This window comes from Schistocerca nitens, chromosome 4 (genome assembly GCF_023898315.1).
Source record: "Schistocerca nitens isolate TAMUIC-IGC-003100 chromosome 4, iqSchNite1.1, whole genome shotgun sequence".
Classification (NCBI taxonomy): Eukaryota; Metazoa; Arthropoda; class Insecta; order Orthoptera; family Acrididae; genus Schistocerca; species Schistocerca nitens.
The window spans coordinates 862,812,462-862,838,988 of NC_064617.1; the positions used below are offsets into that span (position 1 = coordinate 862,812,462).

General features: G+C 42.7%; 1 protein-coding gene across 1 annotated transcript in view; it reads left to right on the plus strand.

The window, feature by feature from the left end:
* Positions 1 to 26,527, plus strand: part of LOC126251893 (uncharacterized) — a 586,892-nt gene that overhangs the window by 197,873 nt on the left and 362,492 nt on the right. The window contains exon 2 of the mRNA XM_049952604.1: positions 1,822 to 2,069. Within this exon, the coding sequence (XP_049808561.1) occupies positions 1,827 to 2,069 (243 nt within the window). The 5' untranslated portion in view covers positions 1,822 to 1,826. The remainder of the gene's footprint in view (positions 1 to 1,821; positions 2,070 to 26,527) is intronic.

The window sequence follows — 26,527 nt, forward strand, 5'->3', positions numbered from 1 at the left end:
GACTTTGTTGCTGTTTGTACGCCAACCAGACTGTGAACTATTGTTGGCCTCACGCCACTAATTATACCTGGGTTCGATTACTAGTTTACTGATACCCACTATGCCCTTGTGTGATGCTCCTTTGATGTTGAGAGCCCGCATTGAAATTCCTTGAAACACAGTTATGGTATGAGAGATAGCCAGCAAGCTCTTGATAAATTAACTGTCAGACATCAAGCATTGTTTGAATTGAAACCTCCATCTCTGTTTATTAGTTTGTCTGACATCTTTGTTTTGATGGACTTCGTAATTATGCCGTATATAGATGAAAGGTTACAATCAATCTCCAAGTATACATTGCATGCAGTTCTCGTTGCGATATTTGGTTGGAAACTGATTGAGATGGGCCTGTATCCACTGATAGAGTTCTGGCCAGATTTGAAGCCGACTGTCATTGCCAAGGTGCGACACTCATCTCCGGTTCCTCTGGCTTAGCAACATTTTATCACCACTACTCTTGTGCTTTGCTGTCCAGCTATGTGCCATACATCATATCTTGTTGATTCACTGGACGGTCTGCGTTGATACACTTCATTCACAGTGAGGTCACGAGAACATTCAGGCGCGATAGCTTCTTTCCACCATTTTATCAGATCTCCATGTTGATCCATCTTACTCTGTTGATTTGTTACAGCCGAATGGCATACACACATATCATGACACTGCCATGACATATGATAGCAGTGGAGAGCCACATTTCTGCCTAGTACCTGGTGCAAAACCTACAACGTTCCAAATGGACAAGTGCACTCTTTAAAGGGGGTGAATAATACCAGGTCATCAAAAAGTCAGTATAAATTTGAAAACGGAATAATGTAGATAGAGAGGTACAAATTGACACACATGCTTGGAATGACATGGGGTTTTATTAGAACCAAAAAAAAAGACAAAAGTTCAAAAAATGTCGGACAGATGGCGCTTCATCTGATCAGAATAGCAATAATTAGCATAACAAAGTAAGACAAAGCGAAGATGATGTTCTTTACAAGAAATGCTCAATATGTCCACCAACATTCCTCAACAATAGCTGTAGTCGAGGAATAATGTTGTGAACAGCACTGTAAAGAAAGTCCGAAGTTATGGTGAGGCATTGGCGTCGGATGTTGTCTTTCAACTTCCCTAGAGAAGTCGGTCGATTACGATAAACTTGCGACGTCAGGTAACCCAAAAGCCAATAATCGCACTGACTGAGGTCTGGGGACCTGGGAGGCCAAGCATGACGAAAGTGGCAGCTGAGCACACGATCATCACCAAACGACGCGCGCAAGAGATCTTTCACGCGTCTAGCAATATGGGGTGTTTTTTTTTTTTTTTTTTTTTTTGTTCTAATAAAGCCCCACGTCATTCCAAGCATGTGTGTCAGTTTTTACCTCTCTATCTACATTATTTATACTGACTTTTTGATCACCCAGTATTTGCTCTGGAGAGCTTAGTTCCCAGTGGGAAAACAGTTGTGTAGTAATATAATGTGACAGAGGTTCATTTGCAGGGTGAGTAGTCTCAGTTCTTTTCTTTGTAGTCTTATTTCCATCCTGAAGCAAACCCGCCATGTGAGTCAATAGATAAATGAACAGGTTAATTCTTGCATACTCTTCCTCTCTTGGTGAGTTTTCCTCTGGCTCCACCTATGCTTCATTTGTATTTCTGTATGAATACCAACATGTATTTTTTTTTCGAGAAATAAATAGAATACATCAGATGCCTACACACTATACACTGGTATTTTTTAAACGGTTTACAATACATCGTTATGACTGTATAAGTATGTATTTGCTTTTCCAGGAAACATGTCTGCTGAAAAAGAGGCGATGTCAGGCGAGAAGGACAGGATGCTGGACGAGAAGGACAAGACGACGACGGAGCGCCTGGTGGCCTACCGGCGGAAGCGATCCGAGCGGAAAAGGAAGAAGGCGACGGCGGCGGCGGCGGAGAAGCAGAGGATCGCCGCCGAAGAGCGCCGGGCGCCGCGGCTGGTGGCGCCCGATGGCGGCTGGGGCTGGGTCGTCGTGCTCGGAGTCAGCGTCGTCAACGTGAGTACTAACCAGCTGTCTATACCTATCTAACTCTCTACCTCGTGTAGTCTACCTGCCTGTAGTCTGCCTGTAGCCCGCAGCTGAGGAGAATGTGACATGAAACGGGTGACATATTTTATAATTTTAGTTTACACACCCAACTGCAAAGGACCAAAAGCAGGAGCAAAACTCCATGGTCGTAGAATGTGTCAGTACATAAAATTACAAAAGAAAAGTAAATACAGATAAAATAAAATGTTAATGAATCCTAAGTATAGGACAAGCCAAAGGCCTTGCCACAGTGGTAATTTCAGTTCCTGTCAGATCACCGAAGTTAAGCGCTATTGGACTGGGCTAGCACTTGGACAGGTGACCATACAGTCTTCCGGGCGCTGTTGGCATGTCAGGTGCTCTCTGCCCTTGTGAGGCAAACTGAGGAGCTACTTGATTGAGAAGTAGCGGTTCCTATCTCGTAAACTGACATGCTGCTGGGAGAGCAGTGTGCTGACCACATTGCCCCTCCATATCCGCATCCAATGACGCCTGTGGGCTGAGAACGACACGGTGGTCGGTCGGTACCGTTGGGCCTTCATGGCCTGTTCAGGAGGAGTTTAGTTATTTTAGTTTTAAGACGACAAGCTATAAGATTATATAAACGCAATCAACAATATAACACAAGAACCAGCTTAATTTTTCAAGGAACTCCTTGACAGGAGTGACACATGAGGAAACTATTCAATTTAGATGTGAAAGCGCGTGTGTTACTGCTAAGACTTTTTAATTCTTGTGGTAGCTTATTGAAAATGGATGCAGCAGAATACTGCATGCCTTTCTGCACAAGGGTCAAGGATGTGCGATCCAATGCAGTCTGCATTTACACCTAATATTAACTGAGTGACAGCTGCTATTTCTCAGGAATTAGTTGACATTGTTGGCAAGAAATGACAATAAAGAACATATGTATTGAAATGCCAATGCCAGAATACCCAGGCTAATGAGCAGGGGTCGACAAGAGGTTCGCAAACTTGCACCACTTACTGCTTGAACAGCCCATTTCTGAGCCAAAAATATCCTTTGAGTATGGGAAGAGTTGCCCCAAAATATAATGCCATATATCGTAAGTGAATGAAAATAAGCAGACTAGTAAGTAAAAGTAGACTACTTTTCGTGTCAAACTATCACTTATGTCACATACTGTTCTAATAGTAAAAATGGCAGCATTAAGTCTTTGGACAAGATCCTGAATGTGGGCTTTCCACAACAGTTCACTATCTAACTTTATACGTAGAAATTTGAATTGTTCAGTCTCACTAATCCTATGCCCTTCATGTGTCATTATAACGATCCGATTCGTATTGCATTGTGTCTTAGTAATTTAGCATTAGTTTATTTTCTACAAGCCTTGAAGTTATGTCTTGAACTGCACTATTTGAAACAGTGCCAGCGGTCCACACAAGGTACTTCACTACAAAGCTAATGTCATAAGCAAACAGAAATATTTCACAATCAAATGGTTCAAATGGCTCTGAGCACTATGGGACTTAACATCTGAGGTCATCAGTCCCCTAGAACTTAGAACTACTTAAACCTAACTAACTTAAAGACATCACACACATCCATGCCCGAGGCAGGATTCGAACCTGCGACAGTAGCAGTAGCGCGGTTCCGGTCTGAAGCGCCTAGAACCGCTCTACCACCACGGCCGGCATTTCACAATCACCTGTAGTACTAGACGGCATATCATTTATATAAATAAGGAACATGAGTGGCCCCATCAAGTATCCCTGGCCCCCCCCCCCCCCCCCGCCGGCCCTTCTAATCGTGCCCTAATCAGACCCTACATCAGAGCCATTCTTAATAGTGTGGAAAATGACCTCTTGCTGTCTAGTCATAAAGTTAGAGGTTCTTCTCTAACTTTATGACTAGACAGCAAGAGGTCATTGTGAGCTGCTCCTGGTATTCCATAATGGTGCAACAGTAGGAGCAATTTTCGTGATCGACACAGGTCAGTGCCTTACTTAAATAAAAAAAGATGACTAGCGTCCGAAGCCTCTTGCTTAATCCCGCCAATTCCTCAGAGAGAAAAGAGAATATAGAATTTTCAGTTGTTAAGAACTTCTAAAATCAAACTACACATCTGACGTCAGATTATGTGAAATCAAATGATCAGTTGCCTTTACATACACATCCCTTTCAGTAACTTCAGCAAACACTGATGGCATGGTAATAGATCTAAAATTGTCTGCATTATCCCTTTTTCTCTTTTTATAAAGCAGCTTAACTAATGAGCACTTTAATCGTTCAGGAAACTGCCCATTCCTAAAGGAAAAATTAATGTGGCTAAGAACAAGATTCCCCCATGAACCATGGACCTTGCCGTTGGTGGGGAGGCTTGCGTGCCTCAGCGATACAGATGGCCGTACCGTAGGTGCAACCACAACGGAGGGGTATCTGTTGAGAGGCCAGACAAACATGTGGTTCCTGAAGAGGGGCAGCAGCCTTTTCAGTAGTTGCAGGGGCAACAGTCTGGATGATTGACTGATCTGGCCTTGTAACGTTAACCAAAACGACCTTGCTGTGCTGGTACTGCGAACGGCTGAAAGCAAGGGGAAACTACAGCCGTAATTTTTCCCGAGGACATGCAGATTTACTGTATGATTAAATGATGATGGCGTCCTCTTGGGTAAAATATTCCGGAGGTAAAATAGTCCCCCATTCGGATCACCGGGCGGGGACTACTCAAGAGGACGTCGTTATCAGGAGAAAGAAAACTGGCATTCTACGAATCAGAGCGTGGAATGTCAGATCCCTTAATCGGCAGGTAGATTAGAAAATTTAAAAAGGGAAATGGATAGGTTAAAGTTAGATATAGTGGGAATTAGTGAAGTTCGGTGGCAGGAGGAACAAGACTTTTGGTCAGGTGATTACAGGGTTATAAATACAAAATCAAATAGGGGTAATGCAGGAGTAGGTTTAATAATGAATAAAAAAATAGGAGTGCGGGTTAGCTACTACAAACAGCATAGTGAACGCATTATTGTGGCCAAGATAGACACAAAGCCCATGCCTACTACAGTAGTACAAGTTTATATGCCAACTAGCTCTGCAGATGATGAAGAAATTGATGAAATGTACGACGAGATAAAAGAAATTATTCAGGTAGTGAAGGGAGACGAAAATTTAATAGTCATGGGTGACTGGAATTCGTCAGTAGGAAAAGGGAGAGAAGGAAATATAGTAGGTGAATATGGATTGGGGGGAAGAAATGAAAGAGGAAGCCGCCTGGTAGAATTTTGCACAGTGCATAACTTAATCATAGCTAACACTTGGTTCAAGAAGGTTGTATACCTGGAAGAATCCTGGAGATACTAAAAGGTATCAGATAGATTATATAATGGTAAGACAAAGATTTAGGAACCAGGTTTTAAATTGTAAGACATTTCCAGGGACAGATGTGGATTCTGACCACAATCTATTGGTTATGAACTGCAAATTGAAACTGAAGAAACTGCAAAAAGGTGGGAATTTAAGGAGATGGGACCTGGATAAACTGAAAGAACCAGAGGTTGTAGAGAGTTTCAGGGAGAGCATAAGGGAACAATTGACAGGAATGGGGGAAAGAAATACAGTAGAAGAAGAATGGGTAGCTCTGAGGGATGAAGTAGTCAAGACAGCACAGGATCAAGTAGGTAAAAAGACGAGGGCTAATAGAAATCCTTGGGTAACAGAAGAAATATTGAATTTAATTGATGAAAGGAGAAAATATAAAAATGCAGTAAATGAAGCAGGCAAAAAGTAATACAAACGTCTCAAAAATGAGATCGACAGGAAGTGCAAAATGGCTAAGCAGGGATGGCTAGACGACAAATGTAAGGATGTAGAGGCTTGTCTCACTAGGGGTAAGATAGATACTGCCTACAGGAAAATTAAAGAGACCTTTGGAGAGAAGAGAACCACTTGTATGAATATCAAGAGCTCAAATGGCAACCCAGTTCTAAGCAAAGAAGGGAAGGCAGAAAGGGGGAAGGAGTATATAGAGGGTTTATACAAGGGCGATGTACTTGAGGACAATATTATGGAAATGGAAGAGGATGTAGATGAAGATGAAATGGGAGATACGATACTGCGTGAAGAGTTTGACAGAGCACTGAAAGACCTGAGTCGAAACAAGGCCCCGGGAGTAGACAACATTCCATTAGAACTACTGATGGCCTTGGGAGAGCCAGTCATGACAAAACTCTACCATCTGGTGAGCAAGATGTATGAGACAGGCGAAATACCCTCAGACTTCAAGAAGAATATAATAATTCCAATCCCAAAGAAAGCAGGTGTTGACAGATATGAAAATTACCGAACTATCAGTTTAATAAGTCACAGCTGCAAAATACTAACGCGAATTCTTTACAGACGAATAGAAAAACTGGTAGAAGCGGACCTCGGGGAAGATCAGTTTGGATTCCGTAGAAATGTTGGAACACTTGAGGCAATACTAACCTTACGACTTATCTTAGAAGAAAGATTAAGAAAAGGCAAACCTACGTTTTAGCATTTGTAGACTTAGAGAAAGCTTTTGACAACGTTAACTGGAATACTCTCTTTCAAATTCTGAAGGTGGCAGGGGTAAAATACAGGGAGCGAAAGGCTATTTACAATTTGTACAGAAACCAGATGGCAGTTATAAGAGTGGAGGGGCATGAAAGGGAAGCAGTGGTTGGGAAAGGAGTGACACAGGGTTGTAGCCTCTCCCTGATGTTATTCAATCTGTATATTGAGCAAGAAGTGAAGGAAACAAAAGAAAAATTCGGAGTAGGTATTAAAATTCATGGAGAAGAAGTAAAAACTTTGAGGTTCGCCGATGACATTGTAATTCTGACAGAGACAGCAAAAGACTTGGAAGAGCAGTTGAACGGAATGGACAGTGTCTTGAAAGGAGGATAAAAGATGAACATCAACAAAAGCAAAACGAGGGTAATGGAATGTAGTCAAATTAAATCGGGTGATGCTGAGGGGATTAGATTAGGAAATGGGACACTTACAGTAGTAAAGGAGTTTTGCTATTTAGGGAGTAAAATAACTGATGATGGTCGAAGTAGAGAGGATATAAAATGTAGACTGGCAATGGCAAGGAAATCGTTTCTGAAGAAGAGAAATTTGTTAACATCGAGTATAGATTTAAGTGTCAGGAAGTCGTTTCTGAAAGTATTTGTATGGAGTGTAGCCATGTATGGAAGTGAAACATGGACGATAAATAGTTTGGATAAGAAGAGAATAGAAGCTTTCGAAATGTGGTGCTACAGAAGAATGCTGAAGATAAGGTGGGTAGATCACGTAACTAATGAGGAGGTATTGAATAGGATTGGGGAGAAGAGAAGTTTGTGGCACAACTTGACTAGAAGAAGGGATCGGTTGGTAGGACATGTTTTGAGGCATCAAGGGATCACAAATTTAGCATTGGAGGGCAGCGTGGAGGGTAAAAATCGTAGAGGGATGTAACCTCCCCCTCACTTATCGACCTTAATGACAGTGAAAAATTAAACCGCGTGTACCTAATGGGAACTTTGGGAAAGCAATCGTCACCGAAGTTAATCTGTCGGTAAAGAGGGAGGAAAGGGTTACATCTAAATGAAAGGAAAAATGCAAATGAAACTGGTGGAAATTAATTTTGAAAAGGGGTAAAGTTAATAAAGAAAGTAAATGTGCGGCCGTTACGTCAACAATTAACTAGCGGTAATTAGATATTTGAGATTTGGGGGAAATCACGGTCGCCAGTCCTAAGGACAATTACTATAGTAACTGAAAAAGAAAGGTTATTACACATATAATTAGCACTAGAAGCGTGGCAACTGAAGGTTGACACGTGTAGTGTGAAAACTGAAAGTTTGTCAGAAGTAATAAATTTCGCTACACTCTGACTTAATTTAGCAAAAGAATTAATAAAACCGGAAAATCGAAAGTTAATTTAGTGACTGAAGTTAATAGTGAGCTTTCTTTCTGAAGCACATCGAAATCCAGCAGAATACGGTTAGTCTTGGACTACCTCAACAATCATTTCAAAAGCAACTTGACTCTACGCAATTTAGAAACAAGAGATTTAACTTTGAACTTGAATTAAATGATTCTGAATAATTAACAATAATAAAATTTAGTACGTACCAAGCTGAGCTGCAGTCACAGGTAAGCTAAAATATGCTAACAAAACTCGCACTCTTAATTTGTGCTTGTGTAATCTAACTATTGTAGCCAGCTATGCTTTAACTGCACTTGGAAACTAAAGTAATGAAATGCAATGATAGTACTTTAATGCTGGCGTCTGAATTTCAACGACACTCGGTTTCATTTCGGAAAAGGAAGGGACCCTGCTTGGTAATGCAATTGGGACAATGAGCAACAAAGGTTCATGCTGAGTTGCTGTAATTTTGCGAGGCAAAGTGAACAATTTGAAAAGCTGAGGTCTGCCATACAGTTCTGAAACTTTACGTGCTTTTAGTCTTCCTTGTTAGTTGATTGAAGGTTTGAAGCCGTCGATCGAGGAGGTGGTGACGGTCACTCATTGTCGGCCGTCGCTGTTGCAGAAGCTGGATGTTGGCGCGCCTTCTTCTCGACACGGTCACCAAACGAAACGGGCTCTTGATGTGCGCCGGCTAATGCTTCCCGTCCGCGACACCGTGCCAGAAGCTAACATAGCAAGTCGAGCGCAATTACATGCTGCTAAACCCCGAAAGCGCGGCAACTCGCGGGAGCGTCACACCACACACCTGCTCCACTCGCTACTCCAGCCAGACCCCAACTGCTCTGCCCGCGCTCCACGCGGCAGAGTTAACCCTACCAAAGATCCTACACACTTTGATTCTTCACACGACCTATCGATGTAATCGTTCGATAGCAGTTTTCCCTAGGCAAGACCCAGCGTAAAAATACAAATAATATTTACGAAACAAACCAATTATACATCGACATAAATGCATATATATATATATATATATATATATATATATATATATATACAAATAGTAAACCAATTACAATATATAAAGGCACAGAAATGTCATATATTCAGGTAACAAATTAAGGAAAAAACTTACAGTACAATAGATGGAAATAGGAGGATATGCATTTCCGGCGTTACACGTGCCCCACATTGTCTGAGGATGTTCGTGTAACCTAAACAGACTCAGAAAATGTCCCAAAAAATAAACAGCGGAAATGCATATGCTCAAAACATCATCAAAATTTAGCATTCGTCTAATTAAGCATAAATCAATTTTTTAGACCATAAAAATTGAGTGGAGACAGTCCTAATCTTGTTCCACTCTGTCATCTTGCACAAAATAAAACAGGTTGACGACATATTAAAATTCATAGAAAGCATAGAAAATGGTTTAGCTATTCCAAAATCATTAAAATTCGTAATACTATAAGAAATGGAATACTATTTGCAAAATTAATTAGAGTACATGGTCATAAAAACAGGTAGATCAAAATACGCAAATTAATTATTAATTACATAGAATACACATTTTATATAACCTTTTCATAATTATTATCTCGTCATGAGAGTCCACTTACACGCTAAACAAGAAAATAATATACAGTAGATCGACAAAAACATAAATATTGACAGCAGAATTCTTTCACATCAGCTGTCCGGGAAGAAAAACAACTCCGCCTTCCGTACTCGCAAGTACAAAGAATGCCGACAGCGGCACAAGAGCCGACAGCGACCCAAGAGCCGACAGCGGCTCCACCTTGCCAGTATTGTTGCGCCCGCCTGTGCGGCACGCTTGATCTCACTCGCCTGTGTAGCGGCATTTCCAGAACGTCCGTTTCACTGAATTCTTTAGGAAAACTCACTCCCGAGTAATCTCAAGGAGTCCCTTAATACTATCACAGTGGATAACTCAACACTGTCCATCATCACACGCATGTACTAGCCTGAAACTTAAAACAGCGTCTAAGTACATCGGCAATGACTAGTAAAACACACATTCATGCATTCATGAAATCTGACAGCTAGTTACAAAAGCATATTTACATTCCTTAATCTACTGTGACTCAGCTGAAAACTTAAACTAGCAGCTTGGATTTTTCAATTGGTTAAAACGTCTAATCAAAAATTAATTACTTGTTAATTACAAGTTCTTTAATGACCTCTAGGTCAGGCAAAAGCATCGCAACATGGCACATCCTTAAATCTTACACTCTATATTACATACTGTACAAATTACCCATTCTGTGGTATTAATCAATCCTAGGTTGGTACAATTTCAAGTCTACAATATTCCGTATACCTAATCGTTTTCTGGAGCTTGGATACTCTAAGCAATAAGCATTTGTGTGAGGTATACCAATGACTTTATATGGTCCATTATAAACAAACTTAAATTTAGAGATTTCATTGTCTATCTCGCTCGATTTCTCATGAGCTTTTACAAGTACTAAGTCTCCGATTGCAAACTTAGCAAAACGCGCTTTAGCGTCATGACGACGTATGCGAGCATCGGCATTTAGCTTCATTACTTCTCGCTAACGATCTTTTTTCACACCAATATTAATGTCAATCCGTGGAGGGAATTTGATTATCTCTTCCAATTCACTTTCTACACTTTTGTCAATGCCGAAATTCCTCACGCTACAATAGTGCAAATTCATACCTACGTCAATACCATCCGGCCAGTTAACAATGTGTATAGGCTGGTATTGCCTATGCACACCGTCTCCTGCCTCGTCAAAACTAACTACTATTGTTTTATCTTGTGACGTACATGTCAAAGTTTTGCTTTCGCAATTAATCACTGCACGGTACTTTAATAGCCAATCTAACCCGATAATTACTTCCGTAGTTAAGTCTGGCACGACGACAAACTCTTGCTCAAATCGTGCCCCACATATCTCGAAGTTGACAAAAATCTGTTTTGTGACCGGTTTACTGGCCTTCCCAGTAGCACCGATAATTTTTACTCCTGTTACTGGCATAACTACGATACCAGGTCTGTCTCTCAGTAACTCAAATATTTTCCCAGATACAGCACTCAATTCTGCACCGGTGTCAATCAACACGTTTAGTTGTAGGTCGTGCATATTAGCAGACACTACTATCTGTCTACACTTGTCCTCGACTGTTTCTTTATTTTCCCACAGTAAATCCTCGTCTATATCCAGGTCATTCCAGAAAAAACCATCCGGCTTTGATCCTAAATCCGGTTTATCTGGCGGCTTTTTCAGCCTCTGTTCACATACAGTCTTAATTTCAACACGTTTGTCCTGAGGCTTAGTCTGTAGCTTCGCCTCCAATACCGAAACCTTTTCCTCTAACTCGTCAACTAGTGAGTGTTGCCCTGCTATCATTTCACTAATTGTCACCTTCGTTGATTCCACTTTGGCCAGATTGATATCATCCGCCAATCTACCTGGAGGAATGTGCCCAGTAGTATCTGCAATTACTCCCTCTGGATCCGCGCAACCCACATTGCTACCGTCCGACCGTATAACGTCAGCTCTCACCTCATACACGCTGTAATCTACGTGCTTTTCTACCAATCGTGTCCGGCTATCACTAAAATTCTCGTAATCTTTCTCCTCAATACTTTCGCAATGTTTAAACTGGAGTTTTGCGTCGGATGGGTCGGTCACTTCTAACACTATAACTTTCGGTAAAGTCTGCCGGTCAGGGCCAGAACTTTCCGTTACTGCTTCAACATCCAACTCCTGCGGGACGAAACACGACGAATCTTGGTCGTGCTCCCCATTAACATCAACTATTTCTGGTAAAGTCTGCCGGTTAGGGCCAGAACTTTCTATCACTTCACAAACACTATCTACCTGCGGGACGAGACGCGGCAAATCCTGCCCGCGCTCCCCATAAACGCTTCTCCCATACAGACCCCTATAATCTCTTAGTTCGTCGTATAAGCCACCGAACTGCCTTAACCAGACCTCATCCCTCTCTGCATCCCCTCGCTCGATGACGGACGTTTTATCCGACATCTGATCTTCTCTCAACACTTGCGAATCATTCTTAAACTCAATCTCCAGTTCCGCTGTGGGTATTACAGCTGCCACTTTATAATCGATTTCCGGAACACTACTTAAATTGTTCTCACTGACAGTGAATGTACTTCCCACTGCCGTGTATACAGCTGATTTACTACTTGTGGGCGCACTCCTTTCTCCTAACACTGGCACACTCTCCCGCCGTTGATTATTCCACACGGAATTTTCATAACGACGACACCTGGGTTTTCTACTGTTATTGGGCCGCCAAAATTTCTCCACGCCCGGTCGGCCCCTCACCGGCGCGGCTAATGGTTTCCCTGCCTCGTCCCAGCAGATACGCTCCCCGGATGCTGCTGAGGCGGCTGATCACACACTCTGGCGTTATTACTATTCTGCGAAGCCCGTATCACGCTAGTATGATACTGGTTTCCGTCATTCCTGTTATTATTTGCAGTGTATCGATTGTCATTACGGCCCGAACCACTATTGTTATTGCTGCCAAGATTGCGGTATGCATTATTTCCATAGTTATGATTGTTGTGGTTGCTGTGGTACCCGTTGTTGTTACCACGGCCTCTACCAGTATCGCGATTATTGCGCCAATTGTCCTCGTCCTCAACTCTTTCCAGGAAATGATTGATTGTCCTGTAATTGCTTCCTACGTAGCGTTTTGTATCATCTGGAAGCTTCTTGTAGAGTTCCCAGACTATTTCGGATTCCGTGCGGCGATCACGCAAATATTCCAACTTGCGGATCCAGCCCTCACAAAACTCCTTCATCGAGCCGCGCGAATTCGCATCGAAAGGCCTCGATACGACAAATTCGCGCCAGACACTTTGCTGTTTTTGCTCTGACCAGTATTCAGCCAGAAACAAATTTTTAAACTCGTCAAAGGTCAGGTTCGTAATGTTGAGGTTTAAGCCCCAACGCTTGGCATCACCAGCCAACACATCAATAACCGCATTAATTTTTCTCTCATTAGTCCATGATCTGGGTAAAACTCTTTCACAGTTTTTAATGAAATCCGTCGCGTGTATACCGCCTTTTTTCAAGGGGTCGAACCGCTCCTCTTTCGTCAACAATTCCGAACTATGTGCACAGATTGGCACATAGCTCTGTTTTTCTTCAAGTTTCTTTTCTAATTCCGACACTCTCGTAATCACTTGGCAAGTGGTTGTCGCAAGCGTTTCCACTTCCCTCTTTTTCTCTTCGCAGGTATTAGCCTGCTTCCTCACTTTGGTATCTACTTCGGATACTAAAACCTTTAAAGTTTCCACCTTCTGTTGATCGTCTTTTCTCACTAATTGAATTTGTTCCGTCACCTTATTCTCGATGATCGGAGCAACTGCGTCTCCTACACTTTTCTCGATTCTGCTAATTTCGGAATTAAAACGCGTATTTATGCTCGCAATTTCCGCCTGAACGCCTATCATTTCCTGTTTAAGATTACCGATTTCGGTATTAATCACAACAATATCTTCTTTGATTTTATCAACTTTTGTGTTAACAACTCCAACATTGTTGTTAACAACATTAATAGCTTTGTTCTGATTGTCTAGCTTCCTGTCAATTTTTTCAGACTGAGCTTTAATTTCTGCCGATTGAGTTTCTATCTTGCTAGACTGAGCCTTGATTTCGTTAATCAAAACATTCAATAAATCAGTTAAATTCCCGGAAACTACCGGTTTTACTTCCGTAGCGGCTTCCTCTTTAATTGTCCCCCCGTATTCGTCATCAAGGGATTCCGATTTGATTTTCACTTCCGATTCCGAAACATTTTCTAATGTTTGGAATTCCATTTCTGCTCTTTGTTGCGTCTCGGCGGTCGCGTCTTTCATGCTAGCCGCCTGCCCCTGAACAATGGGTACCGCGGTGCGTGTTTCCCACTGTTCGACCGATTGTTCCGTACCCAAGTCTACCAAATTTTGGTAATTGTTGCCTTCACTCATTTTAATAATTTTCAATATAAATAACAAATCTCAAATATAATTAGGATTCCTCAGACTAATATTCTCGCTGACGTATCGACCATTTCATAACCAGTACTTCGTTACGAGATTTGCACAATGCAAAATTCGTGTCCAGAACAACCTCAAATTTGAAGATTGTCCTGTCACCAGGTCGCCACGTGTAACCTCCCCCTCACTTATCGACCTTAATGACAGTGAAAAATTAAACCGCGTGTACCTAATGGGAACTTTGGGAAAGCAATCGTCACTGAAGTTAATCTGTCGGTAAAGAGGGAGGAAAGGGTTACATCTAAATGAAAGGAAAAATGCAAATGAAACTGGTGGAAATTAATTTTGAAAAGGGGTAAAGTTAATAAAGAAAGTAAATGTGCGGCCGTTACGTCAACAATTAACTAGCGGTAATTAGATATTTGAGATTTGGGGGAAATCACGGTCGCCAGTCCTAAGGACAATTACTATAGTAACTGAAAAAGAAAGGTTATTACACATATAATTAGCACTAGAAGCGTGGCAACTGAAGGTTGACACGTGTAGTGTGAAAACTGAAAGTTTGTCAGAAGTAATAAATTTCGCTACACTCTGACTTAATTTAGCAAAAGAATTAATAAAACCGGAAAATCGAAAGTTAATTTAGTGACTGAAGTTAATAGTGAGCTTTCTTTCTGAAGCACATCGAAATCCAGCAGAATACGGTTAGTCTTGGACTACCTCAACAATCATTTCAAAAGCAACTTGACTCTACGCAATTTAGAAACAAGAGATTTAACTTTGAACTTGAATTAAATGATTCTGAATAATTAACAATAATAAAATTTAGTACGTACCAAGCTGAGCTGCAGTCACAGGTAAGCTAAAATATGCTAACAAAACTCGCACTCTTAATTTGTGCTTGTGTAATCTAACTATTGTAGCCAGCTATGCTTTAACTGCACTTGGAAACTAAAGTAATGAAATGCAATGATAGTACTTTAATGCTGGCGTCTGAATTTCAACGACACTCGGTTTCATTTCGGAAAAGGAAGGGACCCTGCTTGGTAATGCAATTGGGACAATGAGCAACAAAGGTTCATGCTGAGTTGCTGTAATTTTGCGAGGCAAATTGAACAATTTGAAAAGCTGAGGTCTGCCATACAGTTCTGAAACTTTACGTGCTTTTAGTCTTCCTTGTTAGTTGATTGAAGGTTTGAAGCCGTCGATCGAGGAGGTGGCGACGGTCACTCATTGTCGGCCGTCGCTGTTGCAGAAGCTGGATGTTGGCGCGCCTTTTTCTCGACACGGTCACCAAACGAAACGGGCTCTTGATGTGCGCCGGCTAATGCTTCCCGTCCGCGACACCGTGCCAGAAGCTAACATAGCAAGTCGAGCGCAATTACATGCTGCTAAACCCCGAAAGCGCGGCAACTCGCGGGAGCGTCACACCACACACCTGCTCCACTCGCTACTCCAGCCAGACCCCAACTGCTCTGCCCGCGCTCCACGCGGCAGAGTTAACCCTACCAAAGATCCTACACACTTTGATTCTTCACACGACCTATCGATGTAATCGTTCGATAGCAGTTTTCCCTAGGCAAGACCCAGCGTAAAAATACAAATAATATTTACGAAACAAACCAATTATACATCGACATAAATGCATACATATATATACAAATAGTAAACCAATTACAATATATAAAGGCACAGAATTAAGGAAAAAACTTACAGTACAATAGATGGAAATAGGAGGATATGCATTTCCGGCGTTACAGGGAGACCTAGAGATCAATACACTAAGCAGATTCAGAAGGATGTAGGTTGCAGTAGGTACTGGGAGTTGAAGAAGCTTGCACAGGGTAGAGTAGCATGGAGAGCTGCATCAAACCAGTCTCAGGACTGAAGACCACAACAACAACAACAAGAACAGGATTAACGCATGCAGCACGGTATGTAGTATTCTGCTAGATACTCCATCATATCCATGAGAGTCCTGAGTCTTAAGTGATTTAATTATTGACTCAGCCTCCTGTTTGTCAGTATCTTAGAAGAGTATTTCAGGTATTAGTCTCAGAAAGGCATTTTCCAAGAAAGTTATATAATTCACTGTAGAATCTAAATTTGTATTTTATTCACCAGCAATGCTCAGAAAATGATTGTTAAATACTGTACATATATTTGAGTTTTCAATAACAGAAATATTTTTACTACGAACTGACTTTATATTGTCCACCATGTGCTGCTGACCAGTCACTTCCTTCACAACCGACTATATGGTTTCAATTTTGTCCTGTGAATTAGCTATTCTATTTGCGTATCAAGTACTCAGTGCCTTCCTTATAACATTAAGCACCTTACAATACTGTTTGTAATGGGCTACTCATGCTCAATTGTGACTATGCCTAACATTTTGATATAATTCGCACTTTGTTCTACATGATATTCCAATCCCACTAGACAGCCACTCATGTTGCCTTTTACTGCTAGCACTCTTGTTTTGCACGTTCTAATGGAAAGCAACTTCCAAAGAGCATGAGAAATGTGTTAAGGAAAGCATTATATTTGTCATCTATGTTGTCAGCACTAGAAACACGTTGTCACTCTTGTTTCTTAACAAGGTTAAAAAAACTCTCTGCTGCCGTTGTATCAGCTTCTTCTACATAGTATGAAATTAAATGTAACCATTATTTGAGTACAGAAACCTTTTAGTGTTAAAATTTGTACATCATGGTCTGAAAGGCCATTCACCCTTTTACTAACGCAATGCCCATCTAGTAATGAAGAATGAATAAAAATGTTGTCTATGGCTGTGCTACTGTTCCCCTGCACTCTGGAAAAAAACACAGTGTGCATCGTATAAATGTAGGAGTTCTTCCAACATGCTTTTTCTTTCACATCACATAAAAAAAATTAATTTTGAATTCACCACATATAACTAATTTTTGGTACTTCCTATGAAGTGGACCAAGAAGCCTCTCTAGCTTGAGTAGAAATGCTCCGAAGTCAGAGATAGTGGACCAACAAATAACAGCAATTAGAAGTTTAGTTTCACAAAATCAGCTGTCGCTGCACAACATTCTAATGCCTGTTCAGTGTAGTGCTTTGATACGTCTATGGACTCAAATAGAATACTATTTTTTTAAGTCTCTGAATCGTCACATTATTTAAGTGGTGCTCTGATATACCAATAATGTCCAGATTCAACATCTATAAGCAGTTTATTAAGTTTATCTCTAACCCTTCTTATATTTTGATGACATATGCTAATTCCTTCCCTTCTTGGAAGCATGACGACCTCTGAAGGTGATTCCTTTGTTCGAGAGACTTCCTTTAAGCAGGGATACTTGTCAGGTGACTTCAGTTTAAAAAAGGTGCAGCTGTAAAACCAACTACGACACCCGCGGGCTCGGCGACGTTTCAAAGTGTGACGAATCGACACATACGAAAAAAAGGCCAGAGCCCAGAAATTCATGTGCGGTGTACGGTGGGTTAATGACGTCACATTGGCTCCAAATTCCACCACACTTCTGTCTAACGCTGCCGCGGAGGTGTCAGTCGATGGGAGGGTCGCCGCAGCAGTTCTTACTCACATCACACCGTTTCTTTTGAAGCCTCCACGGTGGAGGTCAGAACTGCGGCGCCCAGCAATGAAATCACGCTGTGCTCAGAGAGGATACGAGAATTCCTCAGGGGGAGTGCCATAACGTGCATCAATGAAATCATTCCTTTCTTTGTGACATTAATTCTCACAGACTTCACGATTGAAAATGACAGTTTGCTGTGTGATGAGCATCAGGATGACGTTCTTGACAACCACTGACACAGCTGACACGCCCTGGACGATTCGACCCTTCTGTGAGGACATCTTTGGGCTGAAACTCTGCTGAAGGTTTGCACACCTTTGGAGTGCAGTGTGACTGCAGTTTTTTCTCTGGTGTACAGGCTGAAACCACTAGTGACAGTTTCAAAATCATTAGATGAAGTCTGAATGTGATTCAAAGCAGCCAAGGGTACTTGTTCTTTTTCAGCCGACCTGTTGTGAAGTGATCGCAGGATGCTGCGACATTGCCACATGCTTGAATAAAACACCAAAGGACCCGTCTAAGAGCTTGTAGTTTGGTAGCACACTCAGCGCCATCCACCCTCCTTTGTTACAGGGTGCCTCTGGACAGGTACATTTTTAAAATGCTCAGCGGAGTTCTAGATACTTGCAGAGAGCCTAAGCTGCTGCTCTCAGCCCATGTTAGCAGCCATGCAGAAATGGAGGGGTGTCTGGGGTTCCTTGCCTGAAGGCTTCTATTTCTCTGTAAAGGGTTGTCTCTAAGAGGAGCATCTCATAGCCTTTACTCGCATTAAGAACAGGCAATGAATGGTCTTTCTGCACACCTATGATGTGGCGTCTTATTGGAGTACAGTTAAGTTGATGGCGCCTAGGGATTAGTGCTGGAATGGCCACTACTGTTTCTTATATTTCCCTGTGGCTTTGCCCACATATGTGTTCGACACAATATTGCACACACCTCCTCCTCCCTCACTGTTTCCGCATCTTCTTCAGTCACTCTGTCCAATATTGCACACACCTTCTCCCACCTCTCTGTTTCCACATCTTCCTCTGCCACTCTGTCCACCTCATCCTCCCCACTCTCTCTCTCTCTTCACCTCTTCCACCTCCCTCTCTCTCTAGCTTCCCCTTCTCTCTGATCATCTCCTCCTCCTCCTCCCCCTCTCTTTTTGCAACTCCTCCTCACCCTTCTCTATAACTTCTTCCTCCTCTCTCTGATCAACCACACCTCTTCCTTTACATCTGCTCATCTCCCTCTCTTTGTCAATCCCATCCTCCCCTCTCTCTGTCTAACCCCTCCTCACCCCTCTCTGTGTCCACCAACTCCACTCCCTCTCTGCACTGTCCACGTTCTTCTCCCGCACTCACCTCTGTCTGTGTTCCTACCCTCCTTCCCCCTTCTCTCTATCCATCCCCTCCTGCCTCCCACTCTCCTATCCAGCCCTCCATGCAAGCTGGTACTACTGCAACCATCCACCTCTCATGCAGGGCAGCTTATATATTAGGGTCAGGAAAACCATTTTTTTCTCCTGATGTACAGGCTGCCATGCAAAGCAGGTCGATATGGCAAGTTGACACTACTCAAACACAGCAAGCTTCTCATGCAAGGCAGCCTACATGTGGGGGCTGAAAACCTTTTCTTGCCCATGGCATTTAGGCTTTCCTGCAAAGCAGATCGATCAGGCAGCTGATACTCTTACTGCATGATATGCCTGTCACGCAGAGCAGCCTATACTCCACAGCTGGAAGAAGACATTTGTGCCATATATCTGCCCATATTGGAGCTGAAGACTATAAACCCCACAGATCTGCTACTCATGAGGCCTGCAGTTTCAGTGTCTAATTTGGGAAGAGATCCAAGGCATACACACACACACACACACACACACACACACACACACACACACACACACACACACACATGCTGCTTTATATAGATAAATTATATATAAATAAAACATATACCTTCTAATGTTACAGGCAATTCTAAAATATTTATTATTGCTGAGGACACTAGTTTGATAGTGAAGGACATTGACTGCAACATAAACAATGTAAGAACAGCGCAGTTCAAGACGTAACTTCAGGGCTTGCAGAAAATAAGTACTTGTGAAATCGCAGTAAGACTCCATTTTTACAGTTACTGACACAATTCACTTAAAACTGACAATGTCATTACACAGAATGGGCATGTAATTAGTCAACCTGAACAATGAAATTCCTACATGTTCAGATAGATGGTAAACGCCCATGGAAAGCCCATGATCGGGATCTTGTTGGAAAACGGAATGCTGCTGTATTTACCATTAGTATAGTATCTGCAGTAAATGATACTGCAACACGAAAATTAGTCTCCTTTTTTCCTTTGTTTATGACACACAGCATCATATTTGGGGGTAACTCTTCCCATTCACAAAGTGTATTTTGGCTTAGATGTGGGCAATACAAGCAGTGTATGGTATATGTTCATAAACTTCTTGTCGACACCTGTTCAGGGTTCTGGGAATTATAGCATTGGCCTCGAAATACATATTTTCTTTAATGTCGTTTGTTGTTATAGGTACGAGATTATTCCCAAGAATTGGCCACATTCAGTCAGCTAATGCTAAGCAAAAGTCCAGCCTGTATTTGGATCGCACCTCCTTCACTCTTGAGCAGAAAGGAGAGCAGTTTCTGCTGCATCCATTTTCAGTTAGCTATCACAAAAATTTAAAAAAGTCTTAGCAGTTATCCTCGCATTTTCAATCTAATCTGAAGAATTTCATCATGGCCCACTCCAACTCTGTCGGGAAATACCTGTAAGAAAAAAAAAATAAGCTCATTCCTGTGCTACATGTTGTTTATGCTAATACATATCCTTAGCAGCTTGACGTCTGCATATGATTGGTGTAAATTTTATTTTACCTTTCATTCCTTTTCTCGTGTTAACTTCATGTGCTTACACGTTCCACGGCCATGAAAATCTGTACCTCAGTTCTGTCCTACGGAATTAGACGTGTAAAATATGGAAAGAAGACCTCCCTCACAGAGACAACTGACGGCTGCAGCCACACGAGGGGAATCCGGACGCTAAATTAAACAGGTAAAGTAAATCTTCTAAATACTGAGCACAGTGGAGCCCACAGTGGAGCGGACTAACAGTAACGCACAGAAGATGAAGAAGAAAAGGCACTTTTCTCAAAAATAGGTGTTCCAGAGGCAATTTGTAGTACAGATTTTGAAATTTATTTTCATTTCGTCCTGTCACGTCAGAATATTCCTCAAAATAAAAAGTCATACTTTAAAAATTTAAGTAATTTAAGCATAAATTAAGGAAAATTAAATCATGATCTATACTTTTGTAACTATTCTTTTATCTTCCTAAGAATATACTACAAATATAACAAACAACTGACTTAGCAACATTATGAGCACCCTGTTACATTCAGTTTTCAGATTTTCTCGTTTTTTATTTCCTTGCCAAATCTCCATCTTCACTGCTCCTCTTTAGAATATAACAACAGTCTCCATCACGCTTCCATGTTCTCCATCACTTCAGCGTCCTGGTGGACGTGCTCTCCCTCCTCTTCATTGTAATGTCCCATATTTTGAGGGACGTAAAAAGTACGTGGATGTAGGAAGAGTAGATTTACACTGCTGTTACAATGAAGCCACTTGAAATTTTTGAACATCTTTTTGACTACATTTTTGAATTCTGGATGTTCTTTCATTCACTAGAGAGTTGTCACTAATAGATCTGAAAGCAGCCAAAGCAACTTTTTTTTTCAACAGCCATTGTATTTTCGAACTTGTAATCCTTCATGAATTGGTGACTTTGAGAAACAACAAAAATTCCAGATTTCACTTGCATCGAAAAAAAGGAAATTTTATAGAAAGGTATTTGAAGCAGAATCCGTCTTGTGGAAGAGGCATTATAACCTGCTTCATCAAGCTCAATTTGATGTGTAATTACGAAAGCAGCTTTTTTGTGGTCGCCTTGGCCATTGTTGCATTTCATGCATCACTAGCAACGCTCTTATATCACAGCAGCAGCTCCATCAGCATCTTCTGACGTTACAACTTACGCTCAAGCATGAAGCACCCGGAAGAGGAGGAGGAAACGAAATAAGATTTCACAAGTTGATATGGTATCTGATGCTGTTTATCTGATGCATTTCAGTAATTGCAAAATCGAGTGAAATTTACAAAGAACTTGGCCTATGAGCCCACTTATCGGCATGACGTTGACACCTCTGGCTTGGATTCGTCCACTACCTCTGTTGCGAACCCTCCTCTCCTGAGGCAGGCTAGCCCGCAACTCTTGTAACTGATATCCCGGATACTAGCGCTGAGGTGAAGTCCGACTCGGTCCCGCACACGTTCTATTGGCGACAGATCAAGGGATCTTGCTGGCTACTGGAGTACCTCAACATCAATCAGGTAGTTCGTGGAGACACGTGACATGCGCGGACGAGGAACGTCGTCTTTGAAGATAGCACGACGAGACTGTCGGAGAGGATGAAACAAGTGAGGGCGCAGTGTTCCCTGGACTGCTACCAGCTGTGACCCGAAGTCACACCCCATGGCTCCCCGCATCATGACGCCACCTGAGACACCACTGTGTGTCTACAAAGCATTGGAAGAATGAGACCTCTCCCCAGCTCTCCGGCAATGGCCGTTCAGGATGGTGCAGAACTGCGATTCATTGACGAACAAAATTCGGCTTCATTCTACATCTACATATATACTCCGCTAGCCACCAAGCGGTGTGTGACGGAGGGCTCAATTTGCGCCAAAGTCATATTCCCCACCCCCAATGTTCCACTCGCGGATCACGCGAGGGAAAAACGACTGTCTGAACGCCTCAGTACGAGCCTTAATTTCTCTTGTCTTTGAATGGTGATCATTGCGCGACTTGAAAGTTGGTGGTAATAATACACTACTGGCCATTAAAATTGCTACACCAAGAAGAAATGCAGATGATAAACGGGTATTCATTGGACAAATATATTATACCAGAACTGACATGTGATTACATTATCACACAATGTGGATGCATAGATCCTGAGAAATCAGTACCCAGAACAACCACCTCTGGCCGTAATAACGGCCTTGATACGCCTGGGCATTGAGTCAAACAGAGCTTGGGTGGCGTGTACAGGTACACCTGCCCATGCAGCTTCCACACGATACCACACTTTATCAAGAGTAGTGACTGGCGTGAAGTGAATGAGCCAGTTGCTCGGCCACTATTGACCAGACGTTTTCAATTGGTGAGAGATCTGGAGAATGTGCTGGCCAGGACAGCACTCGAACATTTTCTGTATCCAGAAAGGCCCGTACAGGACCTGCAACATGCGGTCGTGCATTATCCTGCTGAAATGTAGGGCTTCGCAGGGATCGAATGAAGGGTAGAGTCACGGGTCGTAACACATCTGAAATGTAACGTCTACTGTTCAAAGTGCCGTCAATGCGAACAAGAGGTGACCGAGACGTGTAACCAATGGCACCCCATACCATCACGCTGGGTGATACGCCAGTATGGCGATGACGAATACACGCTTCCAATGTGCGTTCACCGCGATGTCGCCAAACACGGATGCGACCATCTTGATGCTGTAAACAGAACCTGGATTCATCCGAAAAAATAACGTTTTGCCATTCGTGCACCCAGGTTCATCGTTGAGTACACCATAGCAGGCGGTCCTGTCTGTGATGCAGCGTCGAGGGTAACCGCAGCGATGGTCTCCGAGCTGACAGTCCATGCTGCTGCAAACGTCGTCGAACTGTTCGTGCAGATGGTTGTTGTCTTGCAAACGTCCCCATCTGTTGACTCAGGGATCGAGACGTGGCTGCACCATCCGTTACAGCCATGCGGATAAGATGCCTGTCATCTCGACTGCTAGTGATACGAGGCCGTTGGGAGCCAGCACGGCGTTCCGTATTACCCTCCTGAACCCACCGATTCCATATTGTGCTAACAGTCATTGGATGTCGACCAACGTGAGCAGTAATCGCGATAGGCTACAATCCGACCTTTATCAAAGTCGGAAACGTGATTGTACGTATTTATCCTCCTTACATGAGCCATCACAACAACGTTCCACCAGGCAACTGCTGTCTGTGTATGAGAAATCGGCTGGAAACTTTCCTCATGTCAGCACGTTGTAGGTGTCGCCACCGGCGCCAACCTTGTGTGAATGCTCTGAAAAGCTAATCATTTGCATATCACAGCATCGTCTTCCTGTCGTTTAAATTTCGCGTCTGTAGCTAGTCATTTTCGTGGTGTAGCAATTTTAATGGCCAGTAGTGTATAAACTCTACATCCTCGGCGAAGATCGGATTTCGGAATTTAGAGAGCAGCCCCTTCCGTTTAGAGCGTCGTCTATCTGCAAGTGTGTCCCACTTCAAACTCTCTATGATATTTGTAGCGCTCTCACGATGGCTAAATGTACCAGTCACGAATCTTGCCGCTCTTCTTTGGACCTTCTCAATCTCTTGAATCAGATTCACCTGGTAAGGCTACCGTACAGTCGCTCAACACTCTAAGACTGGACGAACTAACGTATTGTAAGAAATTTCCTTTGCTGAAGGACTGCATCACTTCAGGATTCTACCAATAAACCGCAATCTAGAGTTCGCCTTATCCGTTACTTGTGCAATCCGATCATTCCATTTGAGATCATTTCGAATAGTCACTCCCCGATACTTGACGGATGTTACCGCTTCCAAAGACTGGGCATTTATTTTGTACTCGTACATTAATTGGGATTTTCGCCTTGTTATACGCAGTAGGTTACACTTACTAATATTGAGAGATAACTGCCAGTCATTACACCACGCATTTATTTTCTGCAAATCCTCATTGATTGGATCACAACTTTCGTGTGATACTACTTTTCTGTAGACTACAGCATCATCGTCAAACAGTCTAGCGCCGCTGTCAATAACATCAACCAGATCGTTTATGTAAATCATAAAAAGCAGTGGACTTATTACGCTTGTTTCAGTTGAAGTCACCTTATTTAAGACGACATACTGCTCTCTGTCTGTTAGAAAAATTTCTATCCAACCGCATATGTCAGCGGATAGACCGTAAGCGCGCACTTTTTGGAGCAGGCGACAGTGCGGAACTGAGTCGAACGCCTTTCGAAAGTCGAGAAATATGGCATCAACCTTGGAGACGGTACCTAGAGCCTGTTGTATATCATGCACAAAGAGGGCCAGCTGTGTCTCGCATGACCGGTGTTTCCTAAAACCGTGCTGGTTTCTGCACATGAGCTTCTCAGAGTCTAGAAAGGTCATAATGTCTGAACACAGCGGTCCATGTTCCTGGTCAGGGTATCACTCCCAACGCGGCAGTTGGTGTCATGGTGTTAATGGCAGTCTATGCAGGGGACGTTAGTTCCCTAGGTTGCTGCTAGTCTCCAACTGATGGTGCGAAACGACATAACGTTTCAGGGAGTCCATTACTTGTTCTCGAATGGCAGGAACAGATGAGGAAGGATTTCGATGTGCTTCGTGCAAATGTGGCTATTCTCCCTTGTCGTGGTGATACGTGGTCGTCGGGGATGTTGAAGACGAATTTGCCTGCCATCACTTTCCCATCCTGTCCAACTTTGGGTCACTCTCACATCCGAATGCCCCGAAAAATCTGGATAGTGTACGGTTCGACCAGTCTGTCAAATGGAGTCCCACAAGGAGATCCCTTTCAATCTGTGCCAGTGCTGATAATGCTGTCTCGGACAAGTACGTGTCATTTCCGTGTCCTTCACAGTGGTCGCTTGACATCTGACACTGTTCGCGCCACTTTTATGCTGTATCAGGCCTGGCAACAACACTGAACACGAACACCACCAGTGTACTCTTGTGGCCTTCTACCTGCCACAGACAATTGCAACTTTAATCATTCACATAGCCGGCGATTGTGTGTACGTGTATGAGGTTACACTGACATCCTATCATGTCTACTGGGTCAGCCAGTGTTTATAAGTCTTCAACCTGAGCGTAAACTGTAATGGTGGGGGTGGATCCTGCTGTGATGTAAGTACGCCTCTGGTAATGCATGAATAGCAGTAACGTCCACAGTAGAAATGAAAAGATGGTTATAGTAATGGGAAGACGAACTACTACAGGTGTCGTATAGTATTTAACGGGAGGAAGGTAGAATAAGGGAGAAACGGCAAGATACGCTGGTAGAAGCCTGGAATGGTGGGTTACAGTCTATGATTTGCAGGTAGGGTAGGCTATATTTCGGTACGAATTTCAGGATTGGGAAGTGGCAATTGGTTGAAGTTACGGTGTGGCAGAGCGGATACGTCATGGAGCTGCGTAAAATCCGGGTGTGAGTGAATAGTGGGAGATCGGTAGGTGGAACGTCGTACGCTGAGTTTTGCGGTTGATATACTACGTTTTTAGGCATCCTGGAAGATGAGCTGGTGGGAAATTGGTGAGTTGCTGTACCAGGTGTAGAAGTATGAAACCGGAATTTGGTTGCAATAATTACACGTCTGTTGTTTGATACGTTTGTCCCACCTCTCCGGCTGGCTATGAATGCCACACCAAAAAGTTCTTTTGAAGCGAACCTGTCAGCGAGCCATTTTCGTACATTTTCATACGAACTGAAGCGTTGATCAGCGAGAGCGTGTCCAGTGATGCAAACAGATGCTAATCGGACGGAGTCAAGTCTGGAGAATAAGCCACATGCCCTAGTATCTCCCAGCTGAACGCCTGATCGTTTCCCTAACCCGTTTTGCTGTGTCTGAGTGACTTTGTGTTGCCTTTTCCTATATTCCGGTCGTTTTTCACGTAATGCTCAATTTAATTTGATCATTTGCAATTGGTAGCGATCAGTGTTAACGTTTTCGCCAGGTTTTGGCAACTCATAATAGATGGCACCTTCTGGTCCCACCAAACACAGAGCATTGTCTTCTTTTCAAAGCGACTTGATCTTGTACTAGATGTCGATGGTTTTCCTGTATTCACTCATGGTTTACCAC